Genomic DNA, 19,517 nt, shown 5'->3' on the forward strand with positions numbered 1-19,517 from the left:
ACGCTACGAGGTTGTAGATCTGCTATTTTTCAATAGCTAAAGCATGACATGATGCTAACACGAAAATGGGTTCCCGGCTTCCCGCCCCAAAATGGGTTAATATATACACTACAGGTCCATCTCAATGAATTAGAATATTTTGTAAAAGTTCATTTTCTTCCGTAATATAATTCAAAAAGTGAAACTTTCATATATTCTCAATTAATTGTCCATAAAGTGAAGTATTTAAAACCTTTTTTTGTTATATTAATCTACTTTTGAACAAATAATTTTATCAATTGGGCGTGGCATGGAGGTGATCAGCCTGTGGCACTGTTGAGGTATTACCGAAGCCCAGGTTTGCTTTCATAACAGCCGTAAATTAATTTGTATTGTCAGTGGATCAACACCAGCAGATAACACTGTCTAAATCATCATTCATCACTGTGTTTTGTCATGTCCAGAGTCTCAACACAACCATTTATTATGATATTTTACAGCACTGTGTGCCTCCGTACATTGTCAAGCTTTATGTTGATGCTGATCTTCCTTTTCCAGCAGCATGTGTTAGACAATAGAAGTGTATATTTGTACGTCTCTAAATGTTTTGATGAATTGAACAAGGTGGACCCTCTTGTAAACAAGTGTAATGCTTTATTGGGTCGTCCACTCACAGTCTTTGTATTGAGTTGTGCTTGAATTGTACTGTAATTCTGCAAATTGTTAATAAATATTTCAATCAATCAATCAAAACAAAACACAGTGATGATTTAGGCCATGTTATCTGCTATGGTGTTGATCCACTGACAGTGAAAACTTAACAATGGTTTCAACACAGCCATCTTTTTAGAGTACAGTATGCTTCAGAGCCAAAACTACTAGTAATTGGTGTACTGACCATGGTATTACTGTGCTTAACTGACCAGCCAACTGGCCTGACCTGAACCCCACAGAGAATCTAGGTTGTATTGTCAAGAGGAAGGTGTGAGACATAAGACTGAACAATACAAATTAATTTACGGCTGTTTATTTTAGTTTAAAAAAAGCACAAAGTGACGGGATATGAGTTGTATATCTGCTATTTTTTAATAGTCAAAAGTATAAAACGCCACAGATGCTTTTTGCTTTAAATGGCACCTTGACCTCATCTGAGCAGTTGTTCAGATGTTCACTGTTTGATTGGTTGGTATATGGATTGACATAACCATTCTCACATGTCTGACTTCCGACTGCCTGAACTATTGTTCATTCGTGTTTTTGAAATCATTACATATGATTGGCCTCTTTCTTGATTGCCTTGCAGTGGCGTATCGACGAGACCGAAGACCAATCCGGGAGGCGTATGATGAACAATCCGTTTCTTCCTCACAAAGAGAAGTAAGAAAGCACATGTTCTTCAATGGCTAGAGGTTCACATTGTTCACCTGTCTTTGAGCCGAGGCATTTGTTTTGTGATGGCAGTGTCCAAACTAGACCCTGTAAGCACTATGTATTCTCAGTTCGTCACACGGTTATGGTTATGGTCGGTGTCGCAATATGTTACGTGACGTCCACAATGTTTTGTGAGCTTGTAGATAGATTTGTCACTCTTCACTGTAATATAGTATACATTACATTTAATTGTCATTGCAATACAATATAAACAAAGATGGCTGCCAATGCCAATATCCAGGTTAAATCGATAGATTTATTTAAATGATCTAATTGTAATCTATCCCTATTTTGGGCATGTCGTATGTGAAAGGCTTCGAAACATTTCCAAAACTAAAAAATAGAATAAATAGCAGATTTGCTATTAACTATTTTTGCCTGACCCTGTTGTGCACTAAAGTATAAAATAACGCTTAAGTGGTTAATCGATTTGGCGATATATAATGTTTCAACACTCAACTAGTCTGCCAGCATTTATTAATAACTTTGATATAATTCATGCCAGCATTTTCCCCCGTTCAACTCTTATTTTGAAGAGCCAAAAACCCAGACCGGATGTTATAAATCTATGATCTTATGTTAGTGTGTTTACCGTCCGGGCTGCTAAAACATGATTGATGGGGATCACATTGTCTGTTCTGGCCGTGGAATAAACCTTGTTATGACCAAAAATGCCATCTGGGACAAGGATTAGGAGATACATACATCCAAACAGAAAAGTTGTAGGCCTATTTCATTGCATGAAACAACGTTAAACGACATTAAATTCACTTTGCCACTCGATTTGACATTCAATTTATGCATGTGCATACCCTCCATTGCTGGCTTGTTTCAGTGCTGTCACTAATGCTAATGCTTTCCTTTCAGGTGACTTACCAGCGAGTTGTCAATGTTGTTGAGCGGAGGACAACCACAAACCGCTTAGAAGTGTCATACGATAGACCATACGATGATGACGACCAACGGTACTACAACTCTCGGAATGTACCAGACCAAAGAGGCTACCGTGGAGAAAACACGTACCCACCTGATGTCCATGGCTACACAGACCTCAAGCAATTCCCCATTGCACGCCCCATACCACAGTTGGTAAGATGAGCTGTTCAGTGGTGCCCTAACTAACTAACTAACTAACTACTCTCTGCAGTGGTGTCATTTCAGCACAGTTATTTATATTTACGGACAATTTGGGAACGATGCAAGTTGGGAATTCATGCAATACCCGTTTGTACCCATTGTCAACGTACCCATTGTACCGGTCTACCTGTGTGTGTCTCTTTTATGCCCATACTTGTTATTTTAAGATCCTTCCTAGGTTCCTTCCATTTGTTTTCCTGTTCTTTGGTGTTTTTCCTTGCCTGATTGAGTGCCCAAGCTGGTTTTGTGTTCCTTTTGTTAAATGTAGGCCTATAAAGCCCTTTGGGACTGTAGCCGTGATTAACTCATTTAGACCTGAGCTCGATTCTACAAAATGTCTTCTAAATCATGACTGTTTTTTTAAATAGATTCACCGGTATTTAATGATAATGCAAACATCATCATTCAAAACACATAATTACAGAATCATGATTTTCTATGACTTTCTATGTCAGTAGTTCTCAAACTATTTCATGTCAAGGACCCCCAGAATGATATGTAATTGGCCACCGACCCCCATCTGAAAATATGAACCCCTCGGAAGCAAAGATTTGAGTTAAAAACGTTCGCTCTGAAAGAATATATATTCAAAGATTTGTGCTGCATTTTCACGATTTCTCTAAAATAGCAGACCTACAAGCACGTGAACCCTAGCGTCCCAGCTCTGAGCATGACATAATAGGCAAACATTCAGAGAAAATGGATGAACATTCTGTTTATTAAGCTCACAACTTGGAGATCAAGCTTGCGAGAGATTTGGTGAAGAGGGAAAAATGGAGGGGACCAAGTACCCCTGGGGGACGACTGTCGGCAAAGAATATAAAGTAGGTTTAGTTGTTAAATGAGTTAAATGTATGGGGCGGCTGTGGCTCAGGAGGTAAAGCAGGTCGTCCAATGATCCCTGGGTCGGTGGTTCGAATCCCGGCTCCTCCTGTCCACATGTCGAAGTGTCCTTGGGCAAGACACTGAACCCTACATTGCCTCTAATGAGTTGGTCGGTGTGAGCTTGCCACCACTGGTGTGTGAATGTGGGAAGTGAGGACGCTGGCGTCGACTGTTCGCCGCTTCACCTCCCAAGTATGAATGAATGAACCATTGTGAAGTGCTTTGAGCACTTGGAAAAGCGCTATAAAAATGCAATTCATGAATGACTTAAAATTGGAAACACTATTGGTAAAATGTACCACACAACTGAACAACCCTCATAACTTTGCTGTTTTCATCCATCTCACCAGCAAACTTTTGTCAGGTTAATGTACTTGACAATTTAAACAATTGTAATATTCTTTCCAGGAGGACCCATCTGGCCCATATGGTTTAACCAGAGATGATGTTCTTATAAGGCGACAAGTGGAGATAAGCCGGACTGGGAGGTAAGATCTCCCTGTGATTTCCCACAGTTTACCAACTTGGTAAACCGGTACTGATGTGTGTCTTATCAGCTTATTTTTGGGGTCATAGTGAGGATGCTGAATTGAGGGCTTTTGTCAAGTGTTGGCTTATTTCTGTGTGGTTGCAACAAAAGTGCAATGCAAATGCAATGTTTGAAAAGACCACTTGGTGGCAGCATATGCTCTATTTTAAAAGCAATATAATGAGTTGGACTTGAAATTGGTTTCTCTAGTACTGTATACACTCGGTAGTTCAAGGAAACCATATTATAAAGACTTTGGTCAATTAGTAGGTCTGGACAATATGGACAAAATCAATTATGACAATACTTTCGATCAGATACCTCTATAAAAATTGTGACTTTTTCAAAACATTTCTAAACTTTTCAAAATAAAAAACATATCACAATATTATGATATGATATCCAATCTAGTCTCATATCACGATCTCTATAATATTGAAATATTGCAGAGCCCTACTGTAAATGTATTAGAAAAGGTTGTTGCCTTGGGAAATGTTCTGAGGTTCATTTATGTGCTTTTGCATTGCTCTACTAGAGGTTTGCCGCAGGAAGTTCGGCACCACTAACACTGCTAAATCCAGGGGTCTGTCTCATAAAATGCCAAGAAAGCTGTCTTTCCCTAGCCATTACAGCATGCCAACAGCTCCTGGGCCAAGGCCCCCCTCTCCAGGCCAGGAGTCACACAAGGCTAGAGACAGGGGGACAAAGGGCACCAGTGTCTACTCACTGAGCCAAAGAGCCAAACCCCCGCACCAATACCAGCTGGGCTACTCCCTCTCAAATACCTACACACACCTCTTAGACACTCTGAACTATCTATGCCTCCGTCTATCTGGCGGCGGTGGCTCAGTTCGAGCCCGGGCTCCCCCAGAGTTTGTGTCAAAGTGTCCTTGAGCAAGAAGACACTGAACCCCTAATTGCTCCTGATGTGCTGGTTGGTGCCTTGCATGGTTTTCGCCGCCATCAGTGTATGAATGTGTGTGTGTGTGTGTGTGTGTGTGTGTGTGTGTGTGTGTGTGAATGGGTAAATGTAATGCACAATCTATGTAAAGCGCCTTGGATAAAGGTGCTATATAAATGCACCATTTACCATTTATTTACCATTTTCTGTTTATATCATGGTGTGAAATTTATCCTATGACGATCATTGCCGAACTTCAGCATTGTACTGCAATGCAGGGTTCCTTGGCATCAAAGTCTTAACTCTGGCTAAGAGAAGGCATTGTAGAGAACTTTGTATCCGAATGTCAACATTGCTGTTGGACAGGTGTGTGTGTGTGTGTGTGTGTGTGTGTGTGTGTGTGTGTGTGTGTGTGTGTGTGTGTGTGTGTGTGTGTGTGTGTGTGTGTGTGTGTGTGTGTGTGTGTGTGTGTGTGTGTGTGTGTGTGTGTGTGTGTGTGTGTGTGTGTGTGTTTGAATATAACACTGTACTGTATCTTTGCATCAGGAATAGCAACTTGTTAAGTCGCCAGAGTCCAAAGGAGCCCCATGCTTTAGTTTGGGGAAATCTTATACTCGGGTCTCAGCGCTTATGGTCAAGACGCCACAGACGGCTTTGCCTTCTGCCTTCCTTGACAGGAATCATGGGCAGCATGTCTTTGGAGTGGGTGTCCTCTTGCACAAGGTGTCTTGTAAACTATGTGCAAAAGAGTCCCAACATCTTTCCCTCCTACTCTAACCTTTCCACCACAGAGGAAATAGCTCTGTTTCAGTTTCTAAAACTGTGTGATCCGGTTTGGAAAGAATCACACTCGTGTGAAGTGAGGGGCGCCTGGTAATGTTTGTATAACTGCTGTAAACAAACATTAAAAGTCCATAGACTTGGCTGCCACATGATGTCACGCTTAGTGCCCTAAACAAACATTAAAAGTCAATAGACTTAGCTGCCCTATGATGTAATTTAAAAAACCAGACATTGGAGGGGCTAGAAGTTAGAACCCCTCATGGGTTTAGTAAGCTTTCTTGTGTCTACCCTTCTGACGTTTTCCTGTGTACAGTCACTGCTTTGCACTTTGCTGCACTTTGCACAGCGCTTGGGTCCGACGTGTGTTATATCCGTTCTAGCCAGGATCAGAAAAACAACAGGAACAACAGTGGGTGGATTTTAGGCCCATGGGTTCAGTCACACTATGGAGAACGATATGACACCGGGTGGCAATGCGGGAGTGGACTGGGAAATAGTTTTCCTCTGGTGGTCCAGCCTGGGACATACCCGCGGACTGATTGTTGGAGGGGGTTTCTCTGGTGGTCCAGCCTGGGACATACCCGCAGACTGATTGTTGGAGGGGGTTTCTCTGGTGGTCCAGCCTGGGACATACCCGCGGACTGGTTGTTGGAGGGGGTTTCTCTGGTGGTCCAGCCTGGGACATACCCGCAGACTGGTTGTTGGAGGGGGTTTCTCTGGTGGTCCAGCCTGGGACATACCCGCAGACTGGTTGTTGGAGGGGGTTTCTCTGGTGGTCCAGCCTGGGACATACCCGCGGACTGGTTGTTGGAGGGGGTTTCTCTGGTGGTCCAGCCTGGGACATACCCGCGGACTGGTTGTTGGAGGGGGTTTCTCTGGTGGTCCAGCCTGGGACATACCCGCGGACTGATTGTTGGAGGGGGTTTCTCTGGTGGTCCAGCCTGGGACATACCCGCGGACTGGTTGTTGGAGGGGGTTTCTCTGGTGGTCCAGCCTGGGACATACCCGCGGACTGGTTGTTGGAGGGGGTTTCTCTGGTGGTCCAGCCTGGGACATACCCGCGGACTGATTGTTGGAGGGGGTTTCTCTGGTGGTCCAGCCTGGGACATACCCGCGGACTGGTTGTTGGAGGGGGTTTCTCTGGTGGTCCAGCCTGGGACATACCCGCGGACTGATTGTTGGAGGGGGTTTCGAACTTAGGATGCCTACATGCTGGGTCACATGACATGCTTGTTGTATCGTGACTGAGGACATATTCCTTGATTTTGGTGTGCGTGTACGTGGTGCAACTGTTGACACCAAGATGTAAAATGGGAGCCCTAATAAGTTAGTGCTACTATTGTACAAGATAGTCACTTAGAAGTCCCTCAAAAGCTTCTTTGCTGATCTAAGCCTTTTCTCAGTTTCTTTTGTAAACCATCTTTTACGCTCAAATGACCCCAGGTTAGCTTGAAGCATTGGTCACAGTATTTTAACAACACAAGCAAGGAAGTATGTAGTGACAACCTTTCTGCAGGGTTTGCTTTACTTTCGCTCCATCTGGGGCTCAGGGGTAATTTTGAGCTTCAGGTGGTTTTCCAAGTAATTGCTTGGGGCTTAAAGTTTATGTGCCATTTTGTTTTTAGTGCTCAGAAGATAGTAGATACTGCCCAAATCTGTGCTGTATTTAGAAACTATCCTTTTGTCTTGTGGTGTTTTGTGTCTGTATTTAACCTGTACAGTGCTTGATTTGTGCTCCATCATGTCAACCAACCGCCTGTATGTACAATGTATAGCAACTCCTTTTCTTTCCGTAGCCGTGTGATGTTAGTTTAGCAGGGCCACTGAAGTATTACGATGGCAGTTAAGTTTATTTGGCAAAAGGCAAGCTGAGCCATGGCTACTTCAAACAGGCCATGCGTCGTAAAAGCTGTAGGCCTTGTTAGGCCTGCTCTTTGTTTTGGATGTGGCTTAAGTTCAGGAAGAGTTCATGACAACCAGGTGTCTATTCATTCATTTATACCTCGGCTTGGCACTAAAGCGTGTTGTTCAGACTCAGGCATTCAGTCAAGAAACAATTACCTTAAATACTGTACCTTAAATACTGTACTGAGATTACAATTGAAAGTTAAACAGCACATCATCACGATCAGGCAGAAGGGACACTGTGGGCGCTGGGGGCGTGTTCCCTCCTCGGCATCATCAGTGCCCATACCCGAGGTGGGGTTGGCGAAAGGGCTTTTCTGTGTGGAGTTTGCATGTTCTCCCCGTGTCCCCTAGGGTAGTTAACCTGACGCTGCCAGATGAGGGCGGTATTGGGTAACCATGTTCCCCAACACAGCACTCATCTGGGATCTCTCAGGGAGTTGAGCTGACAAAAATCTGTTCCGTACCGAACCAATCAGCATGAGCTAAGGGCGGGATATGTGCGAAACCGGATGTGAAGCTATATAGACACGTCAATATGATTGGTTGTGTTTGCACGCCCACACGGTGATAGACAGACGGTCCCATCCAATCATCTACCAAGTATCTTGAAAAAAAGGAACAGCCCCGTCATCGAATTTGCTTCCGCGATCCCAGATCCCAATAAGCTGTGAAACAAATTTGTGTAGCAAGCTTCTTGGATCTGGCAGCGTCAGGTTATAGGGTAGTTACCCTCACAAAAACATGCAGTAATCCTGGTCTCTAAAAAAAACTACCTCCCCCTGGCCAGCTGGGGTGCCTGATGGAGGGGAAAGGAACTGGTCGGAATAACGTGTTCACCCTGTCAGGTGAAAAGAAGCAGCTTGGACTCCTCATGCATAGAAGGAGGCATGAGTTTAGTCCGCTGCCCCCCCAGGTTGGCAGAGGAAGTGTAGCGCCCAGGATTACATTAGATAATTGGCACAAAAACTGTGGGATAAAATTATAAGTAAAAAATAAAACAAGTGACGCACTGGGACTGGGAGATTGTATATCTGGTATTTTTTAAGTCTTTTTTTAAATACTTCCAATGAAAAGTATTAACAACAAAATAACTACAGTACATTAGAATCCATTGGAACAATTTCTTTCCTGAAAAGTAAGTACGTTTTGAGATACAATGGTTCAGACAGACAGTGACAATATATGCCTATTGGTTGACACAATAAGTGAGTGTTATATGCCCTGGCTTTGTGAACACTAAGCTTTAGCCTAGGACCCAGATGAAGTATTCTCAGAACAAGACTGAATACACTAAGCGAGTCCAACTCTTTGACAGCAAAGCTAAGTGAAATGAATGATGGTGCGGTCCATGCAGAGTGCAGTTACCTTTTTTGTTCCCCCATACATCACAACTTTTAATATTTATAGGCCTTTCACAAAAATAGCATTACATGATGCCAAGGGTACAAGTCACTAGGAAATATATGTGGCTTTCATGAATATGACTTAAATTTAGTTGAGTAGCTTTTGGACGACAACGAGAAAGCTGAGAATATATATTATATACAGTTTGCTGCTGCTGTCTGATTAAAAACAATATCGTTGCTTTTCTTTGACTTCCTCCTCAAAATGAACGCTTTTCGTTGCCTTATGTCTGCAGAACAAAAACACATTCAGAAACCATTTTAGAATTGACGGGGAACAGATAATAATAATAATACAAAGTTATTTATTTATATACCAGAAGAAATGGAATTGCAAGGTAATGAAAATTAAAGTTCTCAAACTCTGCCCGAACCCGACCTGGCCCGGTCACTATCGACCCGACCCAACGTCATCGGGCCGAGCCGGGCCCAAAATGTATGCCAATTAGTCGGGCCCGTAGCTGTAGTCCTGCACCGCACGCAGGCAGTACAGTAGAGGGAACAGTGAAAGGTGTCGGTGTGAGACTTGCTTGCTACCGCTGGTTAATCATTAATCAAAGTCACCAAACGATCCATGGTGAACTTAAACGCTACACGTAACAAGCAACTTCACTTCAGAGAAAACTAAAGGGAGGAAGCTGCAGCTGCTATTGGTGTTTACTCACCTGCAGTCACCACCACCACTGTATGGAATCCATTAGAATGATTTGAAATGGAACATGAATAGCCTATTCTAACGTGAGTTCCATACATCCTTTATTTCGATAAGTCTGTTGATCTCCGTTCTCACTTTCACACTGAACCACAGTTAGGGTAGGGTCGGGCTGTGCCTTAATTTTTGGGCCTGTTGAGAACTTTAATGAAAATCATGGACCCAACAGAATGTTCTTTTTCCATGATGTTCGGCAGGGACAGAGCTGCTCCGTATGTCAACAGCAGAGGTCCAGGGTTAAGCCCTCTCATGACGCTGAGGACGGACAGAGGAGACAACAAGCTGCTGGCGTCATCACATTCACACACAGCCCAGGGGTACAGTATGCCTTTCTGTTACGCTTCTCTATTGTTTGATTAGGTGACATGTTTTTGTTAAAAATAAACTGTTCAATTTCTTTATATTCTGAGTAGTCATTGGTATAGAGCAGGGGTGCCCAGTGCCCAGAGGGGTGGGTGCCCACACCTTTTTGAGTGGTTCAGCCACTCCAAGGAACAGCAATGTGTGTCTGTCCCTATGTCTCTATGTATGTCTGTTTAGGTAGGGTACCAACAGGTGACAAAGTGGCGCTGTTGAGCTTCACACTGTGCACAGGTGCATGATGGGAAGCTGAACACCAGCACAGAGCACAGTGCAGTACAGACTACGTTGTAGCGCATGCACAGGTGCATGATGAGAGGCAGTACATACTGACAACCAATAGTCCGACAGCCAGTAGTCCGACAACCAATAGTCCGGCAGCAAATTGTCCGACAACCAATAGTCCGACTACCAACAACATCCTGACACCCCAACAGCACCACTCAGTTCAGACGGGTCTGATTCTTTATGTTAGAAGTACTTTTAAAATGACCGGCTCAACAACATCTACCAACGTATGTTCCATTGCTGAAAATACTTTTGTACTCTCCCTCTCTCTTTGGAGAGAGAGGGAGAGTGAGTCTGTCTTTTTCTTTTTTGTTACCAACCACAACCAATTTAATTGTCACCTGAATATATATGTTGTTGTTGCAATGGAATCTACTATATGATGCGCCACGTCCCTGTGTGCGTGTACGGTTGTAATGCACGTAACTCGAGAACCGTTTGACCCACCACAGGTCCACAATGTGCCACGTCTCTGTGTGCGTACGTGTGTGCGTGTGTGTGGCTCTGCCAGTGGGCCGAATTGATTGCCAAATACACTTTTCAGTTTGTAGTCTTCACACACAGGCAGTAGGCACACAGGCACATACACAGATCTCCATGTGGGACACTGTCTGACGGGTGCTATGACGACGTATATTAGGTTCCCAAGTTGCATTGTTCCCAAGTAGGCCGGTGGCCGACTGCGACGGGCACGTACAGGTCTAGTGTATATAATACAGTATATGAATAAATATCCGTGTAATGCAAGTGTAAAAAGAAAAGGAAACATTGGAACTGGATATCTGTAGGAGTTAGGTAGGCAGACCGTAAACGGTGCACACACTTTTTGACAAATTATGCATCACCCGAATACATTTTTCAGTGACACCAGTGATACTGAGAACCACAGGCAGGTATTCATTATATTTCATGGGCAATGTAAGATACAAGCTATACTATAGTACAAATTGTTTTGTTGCTAGAATATTCTCAGCTTGCAATTTGACCAGTATGTCAATTCCATCAGCAAGACAAGACAGTTTTACAGTCCCTTTTATGTTCTCATTGTTTACAAGCTTTCATCACAAATGGAGCGTAGGGAGCTGGAACTAAATTCTGTGGCCAGGACTGGATTTGATTATAGGCCTGGCTGTCACACATTACGTAATCGCCTAATCTCAATTTTTTGACATAATCACAATAATCTTTTGCAGATATAATGGCAAAAGATAAAATGGCAGATATAATTTAAAACCCTGCGACCTGTTTTGAGCTTGTAAATCTGATATTTCCACTATTAATATTTTTTAAATTTATTAAAAAAAAATAACTTTAGTTTAACTTTAACTTTAGTTTACACAGCCTAAAAGCCAAACAGAAAAGTATTTTTTTATTCATAACGTTCCAATGTTCAGTAACAGTAACAGTTAATCGTAGAGTAATTTCATAATCGCCTAGATTTTAATGAATTGTTGTGTGTTTGTATCCCCAGGGACGACTATGATGACAATTACCAATGGAGAGAGTCCTTAAATCCGTCTCGCGAGCGCTCTCCTCCCAGGAGGGAAGTCCAGACGTCTGTTCCACCTGCCCATTCAGGGTCTAGCAGTAGGAGTTACACCCCTGAAAGGGACACAGGCTACACCTACCAGCAGCTCCAGCAAAGGCGTAAGAGCTCTTCATCTAGCAAGTAGCGCTTGTAGCTCTTAACCTGTAGATAAGTGCTTCTCAAACTGGGGGTCTCCAAATAGTTTTGGGGCGTCCCCAGATTATTAGCCTAATGTGCAACATTATTTACTCACCAAACGGTGATACGGAATAAGTCTATACAGGGCATCTGCACATTTTGAAAGTGACAAGTGAACGACTTTTAATAGCAAATTGTCAAATATTACTTAATGGGGCAAATATTGTGACAATAGCTACAAGCTCACAGTGTCTCACAAAGCAAGGAGTTGTGACCTTTTTTTTCACAAAATCTGTGGAACCGAACTCAATTGAATGCCTACAATTCCAAGTGCTTGTCAGGGTGGGGGGGGTCCCCACAGTTCATGCAAACAATGCACAATGCATTGTGATGTGATGTAATCACACATCTTTGCTATTTTAATTTTTTATTTACTTTGAAAATGGTGTTTTTATTTATTTAAATGGTTTATCTTTTTATAATCGATGTGAATTAATTTGTTAAAATGGTAAATGGTGCATTTATATAGTGCTTTTTGTCCAACGTGCTTTACATAGATTGCATTACATTCACCCATTCACACACATTCATACACCGATGGTGGAGGAAATCATGCAAGGCACCAACCTGCACATCGGAAGCAATTAGGCGTTCAGCATCTTGTACTAAGAGACACTAAGAGATTTTCATGTTTCATCTCATGTAGTTTGTTGATCTGTTCCTGTCGTGCGAATAAATGGTGTATAAATTAGGCTTTATGAGGTCATATATATATATATATATATATATAGTGATGCACCGAATATTCAGCCGCAGAAATTATTCTGCCGAAAATGGCTAAAAATGCATTTTATATATATATATTTATTAATTTATTTTTGGGACGCACCGAAAGGGAAATTCTTGACCGAATATAGGAAACAGTTGGCCGAAAACAGAATACCGAATATGATTAATATTATATATTGTTTTCCCACCATTGCTGTCATGGCCGTAGCTGAACTGATTTATGGCAAAATAAATAGTTATGGCAAAACTTAAATAATAATCACTATTATGGGTCCATACAACATTTATTCAGCTCTTTTGAATGCATTAATTGCATACACTATCGGTGATATATTTTCTGCCTATTCGGGCCGAAACCGAATAGGCCGAAAATGCATTTTTAGCTTTTTTCTGCTGAATATTTTCTGCGGCTGAATATTCAGTGCATCACTATATATATATATATATATAGTGTATGTACTACCTGTAGCTGTCAGTGTTTTGACTATTGATTTTATCTTCCAGGTTTTGAAGATTCTTTAGGCCATAAAATAGACCGGGGTAAGTTTATAAACTCAGGAACTATCCCTTGGCTTTCGGGTTAGCCAATTTGTCCCTTTCTCCTTGTATAAATAGATAATTGAATTATTATTAAGTATAACATAATTACTGTGCTCCTATTTTCCAGTAGAAACATACTCATGCATGCCCTTTTAACATATTAACTCACCAACTGGAGTCTGCAACCACTGCCAGCGTTTTATTTATTTATTTTTTAACTAATCTTTCAAGACCCACAGAATATTTTGTTCTATAACTGTGTAATCACAGAATGTCTCAAAAGAATATATTATATACTACTTTTTCCTGTCCTCTGATCCGGAACCGTAGATTAACTCACAGGTTATGGAAGAGCGCCCTCGTAAACACTGAAAACGCCAAATTGCATCTAGATGTCAATGGTGGTGAAACGTTGTATTTGAAATGACGTCATTGGACAAATGGATTGCCAGTTCCATTTTCTTTATGCTGCAATTCCACCCTTTCTCAATTTTTAACAATACTGGTAATGTTCCCGGCCATTTGGTCTGCTGCCACAGTAGATGGCGTGTTCCTGAACTCTGACTCCCTGTGATTGGCTGCGACCCGTGAAAGCTGAGGAAGCATGTCTTAAGTGTGGAATTGCTACAGTAGCACTATGCATTTCTTCTGGTCTAAGCAGAAAATGGCATCAGTGAAAAGTGAAATGTGTACACATGCAGAATAGGAGGAAGAAGGGAGACAATCAGGCTCTGTGCACTGCAGCGATATTGGAAAGCAATGTGGCCTCTTCCTCACTTCCTTCACAGGTGTTACCGATGATGCTAATTAAGGCTCTGTTTGCATTCTGACCAAACAGATTCAGGGTGCTGATATTGTGCATGTTTGCTTGGCTCACTGGAAAGACACTGCTACACCAGACCAGTGGGTCTCAATTGTGGTCCAGGGACCCTCATGGTTCGTTGAATGGGTTCCAAATGCCCCCTTACGGTTGTGTAACTCTGAGAGTGCTGGTTCCTTTCCCTTTGTACACTCTCAGAGTTATGTGGGTCCTTGATAATAAAAAAGTTTGACTACACTAAATGGAACAGAGCCTTAATTAGTAGACCTGTGAAGGGAGTAAAAGGAAGAGGCACAATTTCTTTCTGGCTGTGCATCGAGCCCAATTCATGTCCTCAACTGTCAGAGCCTATGCTAAACAATTCCAGACAGTCATCAGTTTTCGTATTAAACGAGGACAACTTTAGTTTTTTTCAACCAAGGTTCATGTTTTACGTTGTTATTAGAGAAAGTAAAAGATGAGTGTTATTTTTTTTTCCATTTTCTGCTTTCTTTCGTTTTAGGGATTTTAGCTGTTTTGTACAGGGGGGCGGGGGCATTCGAGCATGGTGCTAAATATGTATTTTCTTTACAAAATATTATGGAGATTTATTTTTTTATTATTTACTATAGCCCTAATAAACCCCAGGAAATTACATCTGGCCACAAATAAATCACAGGATCTACTGAATGTGAAGGTAGCCTACTGGGGGGAAGCCACACTGTCAGGTCGATTTTGAAGGTGCAGTTTACCAGGTCGTGATACATAAATTGGCCTCGCTCTGCGCACATTCGTATTATGAAAGGCATATCGGCCCGTGTTGAACGCACTCGGCCCGTGTTGAACGCACACACATTTGGCATACCGCGCCCCTGAATATTTTAGCATTGTGGGAGTGTCCATATGTTAATTATTCTCGCTTTGCGCAATTTGCTATTAAGCCCCTTGACCTAAAGACACTCAGCGCATAACGATTAGACGTGGGTCTGACCACCTCATAAACGCAAAAAGCACTGTTTGATTTGACACTTGAGCGGCTCTGGAAGGCTGGTAGAGTGTTGCCATGTCTGTTTATTATAAGCGGCTTATTTTTCTGTAAAGTTGCTTTGTGTGGTTGCTTTTCTTGTTTCTAAAGTGGTTATTTGGGCTTTTCTCCTAATGTTGTTTAAACCAGTGATCGTCACACAGCACATTCCCATGTCAAGGATCCCCAGATGAATGCATTTGCCCAACTAAGGACAGCTAATCCAAAAATTAAATAAAAAGATTACTTTTGAAAATAGCAGATCTATACCAGCTCACAATGCATCACATTCATTCATTAAAACTATGAACTCTGACTGCAGGGGGATATATAATGATCATTATAACAATGTGCAAGAACATATTTAAAAAGAAGGAAGAACTTTATATTTGTGGACAATCAAAATATGTTTTTTTATTTTAATGTGGTGTCATTCAAATTAATCTGGATATGGCAGACTCACTATTTAGAAAATAAAAACATGGCACTTCATTTAAAATAGGTTACAGACCCCTGTTATATGCGCTTATTTTTATAGACCTATTTACTTGTTTATATGAGACATGGCAGTTTTGCGTCTTTAAAAAAAAAAAATTTAGATTAGAAACGGCCATAATTCTTTCATTTCTCAACCTTAAAAATAAATAAAAACATCTCCATAATCCGTGGGAAATGTGCTTTCATATGCTGTATCACACCCGATTCAAGTCTTCTTCAATAAAATGCTACGAGCGAACTCAGCGAAGACCATACCATCGGGGCCACAGCATTACGCAGCACGCATTCAACTCATTCCTTCGTCGTGACTTGAATGAAATAAAATATAATAAACGTTATTTTACTGGTGTTTTTCAATAGAAACAAATAAAGAGCGTGTGTAGGCTACTGTGTGCAAGTGCAACAGTGCATATACATGCATGCACTAGGCTATATTTCTTCCGTGTCGGGATGGTGATTGAGCTCTTCAAGTTCACAGCCCGTTTGGTCTTTCATAAAAAAACGTTGATATTAGCCTATAAACACTCATGGTTCTCTCATTTCTCAACCGTTTTATTAAATGTAAAAATCTCCATATTCCTTATGAATCTTGCTTTCATTCGCTGTATGGTACATGGTTCTATCGTTATCGAATTAATTAATTACGCATGGATTGGCAATTTGCCAATATGCTGCTATCTACTCGCAATTCCATTCCGATCTGAAAGGTGGGTCTGTTCTTTTGAGGCATAAAGGTGACAGCATGCAGTGCAATAGGAATAATTAACCCAAATGTGACAAAGGCATGTCATGTCTTCTATGGTGCCAGCCTGAAGAAATGTCATACCACGACCCCCAAAGTGCGCATTCCGTATGTGACATCAGCTGACTGGTAAAGAGAATAGTACGGACATGTTGATTGGGTACGTCTCAAACACGCCTTAAACACACCCATGACTAATTCAAGGCCGTTTTGCGCACTCCGCGGGGTGTCAAAAGCGCTTCTTAACATGCCCAAAATTGCAATATGACATACTACACGCCCCCAGATCATAATACTGTAATTAGATTAGTAATATAGAAGTAAGTAACATAGAAGTCCTAAATCGACCCCTGTGTGTCATAGGCTCAATGTCAGTTTGACACATTCAGTAGATCTCGTGATGTTTTGTGGCCAGATGAAATTTCCAGGGGTTTATTAGGACTATAGTAAATAATTAAAAAAGAAATCGCTATAAAATGTTGTAAAAAAATACATATTTAGCCCCATGCTCGAATGCCCCCGCCCCCCTGTCAATAACAGCTAAAATCCCTAAAACGAAAGAAAGCAGCAAATGAAAAAAAAACACTCATCTTTTAGTTTCTCTAATAACAACCTAAAACATGAACCTTGGTTGAAAAAAACTAAAGTTGTCCTTTAAGCCGCGTTCACACCAAGGAAGCTAGAAGCAGCTTCTTGCTTCGTGCTCCCATGTTATCTCTATGCATACCAGCGTTTTCGTTTTGAAGCTTGGAATGAATAGCTTATTTTTGAGTGGTGCAACCACTCCAAGGAACAGCAATGTCGTGACGTTCACCTATGTATGTGATGTTAATGAGCACCAGTGGTATGAGTACCAGTAGGGGCGCTGTTGGCTGCTGTGCCAGAAACAGAGAGAGAGAGAGAAGAGGGGGGAGAGGGCAGTTGCACCACTCAGTTCACACGGGTGTGAATTTTTTTTGCGTGCTGAAAACTTAACTTTTATGCAGCTTTTAAAAGCTGGGTTCTGGCTTCGAGCTTCTAGAAGCTGCTTCTAGCCAATCAGAGCACAGCGTGGTTTGAGGAGGCGGAGTTTAGCTAAGAGCAGAAAACCTCGGACCGAAGCTGACCGCACCGAGATCTAATTAAATTAATACTTAAGTTAAAACGTATTACTTTTTAAATAAGGGCAGTATATCTAATATGAATGATTATTTGGCAAGAACATAGCATATTTATGGAAAGAAAGAAAAGTTTATATGAGCAACAAGTTGTCTCTCCCAGTGGAATGGCATAGTAGCTGGGGAGAAGTGCCCTACAGTTGGACCCCCCCCCCCCCCCCGGTTCTCACCAGAGCTAAACATGGACTGACCACTATACGCCGTCGCTGACCGTGGACTAAACACACACACGGTTTATAAATGAGCAGATATAGATAAATAGACAAAGAACTAAACTATATAGTTAAAACCGGTTGTTTTTTCGTGTCGGACCCCCTGGCTTTTCCCCCAAACTCTCCCCAGAAAGAGGGGATGAGCAGCGCGCTTTGTCGGTCGTATGCACGTCGCGTGCGTGCACGTGTGTGTGTGTGTGTGTGTGTATGCGTGTGCGATCAGTCAGTGGTAGGCTGGTAGCTAGCTGTACATGTTGAAACTTGGGCACCATCAATCATACCTTTAAAAAATAATTAATAGCCTTTATATCAGTTGTATGATTATATGTGAACATCCCTGATCCGACCTAAACTGAGGACACTGAGGCACACCGGGGGTGATGTTCCCACACTTCTTCCTCCTCCAAGGCGGCAATTATTATCAGGAGCCTCCGCCGTCTCATCCAAAGATCCATGGTGTCGCTATGACATGAGGGTTTAAACCCCCTCTATTGTCACTGTTTGGTGATTGGTTTTCTGCGTTCTGTAGACTGTATCGATAAACCAATCGCATAGATAGATAATATTTCTTTGAGGGAATAATTTCAATTGGTTTATTGCGTTCATATATCGATGAACCAATACTTTATCTCATAGCAAAAGTTGAAAGACAGTAGATGACTAGATTTATGGATAGATGGACAACAATCCCGTTACGAGTGTGTGTGTGTGTGTGTGTGTGTGTGTGTGTGTGTGTGTGTGTGTGTGTGTGTGTGTGTGTGTGTGTGTGTGTGTGTGTTAATAGCCCTATTAACTAATATTGTTAATGTTAAGTAGCCTAAACAATATCTCTCTCTCTCTCAAACACACACACACACGCCTGTTGCACCGGTGATATTGATTATTTATTAAGTAATAAAAGTATGCCTACTAGTTGCCCAAGTTTCACATCATCTGCTAATTAAAAGCAAACATTAAATTCACGGATGCTGTAAACGGTGAGGGAGCCGGGAGGGGTGGTGGAGCACCGTGGAGGAGCGGCCTCCTACTGCCACCACATACGAATACATCAGTGAGCAGCCGAGATAGGGTCTCCCTTCCCCGGGAGACTTTGGGCTGAAGAACCGGTCCCCATACATAAACACAAGCTGTTTTAATTGCTTCCACGACGTGCTGGATATATACAATTGTATTTCTTTCCCTAAATATGTATGCTCTTGCTAAATCAACATTAACATTACATACAGAGCCGCTATTTAAAAAATATATCATTTAATTCGATCTCGGTGCTTCAACTGCGCTCGGAGGGTTTCGGTCGTGGGGGAGAGGACAGCGGAGTGGAGCAGAGGCCAAGATGAACACATGAGACGGGGTAGACGAGGGAGGATCGAGACCGGTCCGTCGTCTCGTTCGGTTATTTACAAGCATGTTTACCAAGATTATATTATTTATTTATCCATCAATAGGTTGTGATGTAACTAAATATATAATTATTTCTCCTCTACAGCCGCTATTTTACATTTTAGACTTTAAAATGTGCGCCTGCTCGGACTGCCTATTTTCTGTCTCGTCTCAAGGCCAATCCAGGCCATTTGACTGACAGGTACCTTGTACACGCCCACTTTCTGAAAAATCTTTAGCTTGCTTTTTTTTCTAGCTTCCTTTGGTGTGAACACTGCATTAGTAGCACACTGAAAATAACGCTGTGACACGTTGTGAACTTGTGAGCTATGCATTATGCTGTAAGTATGCCTTGGAGCTTGAAAGACAATGTCAGCAAAGTTTCAAAGAATCC

The 19,517-nt window shown here is 42.0% G+C and overlaps 1 protein-coding gene across 1 annotated transcript in view; it reads left to right on the forward strand.

Moving 5' to 3' along the window:
- The window catches only part of LOC310857147 (uncharacterized protein), a gene marked incomplete at its 5' end in the record, with an annotated part of 45,135 nt that overhangs the window by 3,661 nt on the left and 21,957 nt on the right, over positions 1-19,517 (forward strand). Inside the window, 6 exons of the mRNA XM_083762758.1 lie at positions 1,283-1,356; positions 2,278-2,499; positions 3,841-3,920; positions 9,866-9,985; positions 11,788-11,963; positions 13,276-13,311. Coding sequence (XP_083618884.1) covers positions 1,283-1,356; positions 2,278-2,499; positions 3,841-3,920; positions 9,866-9,985; positions 11,788-11,963; positions 13,276-13,311 — 708 coding nt within the window. The remainder of the gene's footprint in view (positions 1-1,282; positions 1,357-2,277; positions 2,500-3,840; positions 3,921-9,865; positions 9,986-11,787; positions 11,964-13,275; positions 13,312-19,517) is intronic.

Source organism: Protomyctophum parallelum (assembly GCF_964188405.1).
Source record: "Protomyctophum parallelum genome assembly, chromosome: 4".
In the NCBI taxonomy this organism is placed as follows: Eukaryota; Metazoa; Chordata; class Actinopteri; order Myctophiformes; family Myctophidae; genus Protomyctophum; species Protomyctophum parallelum.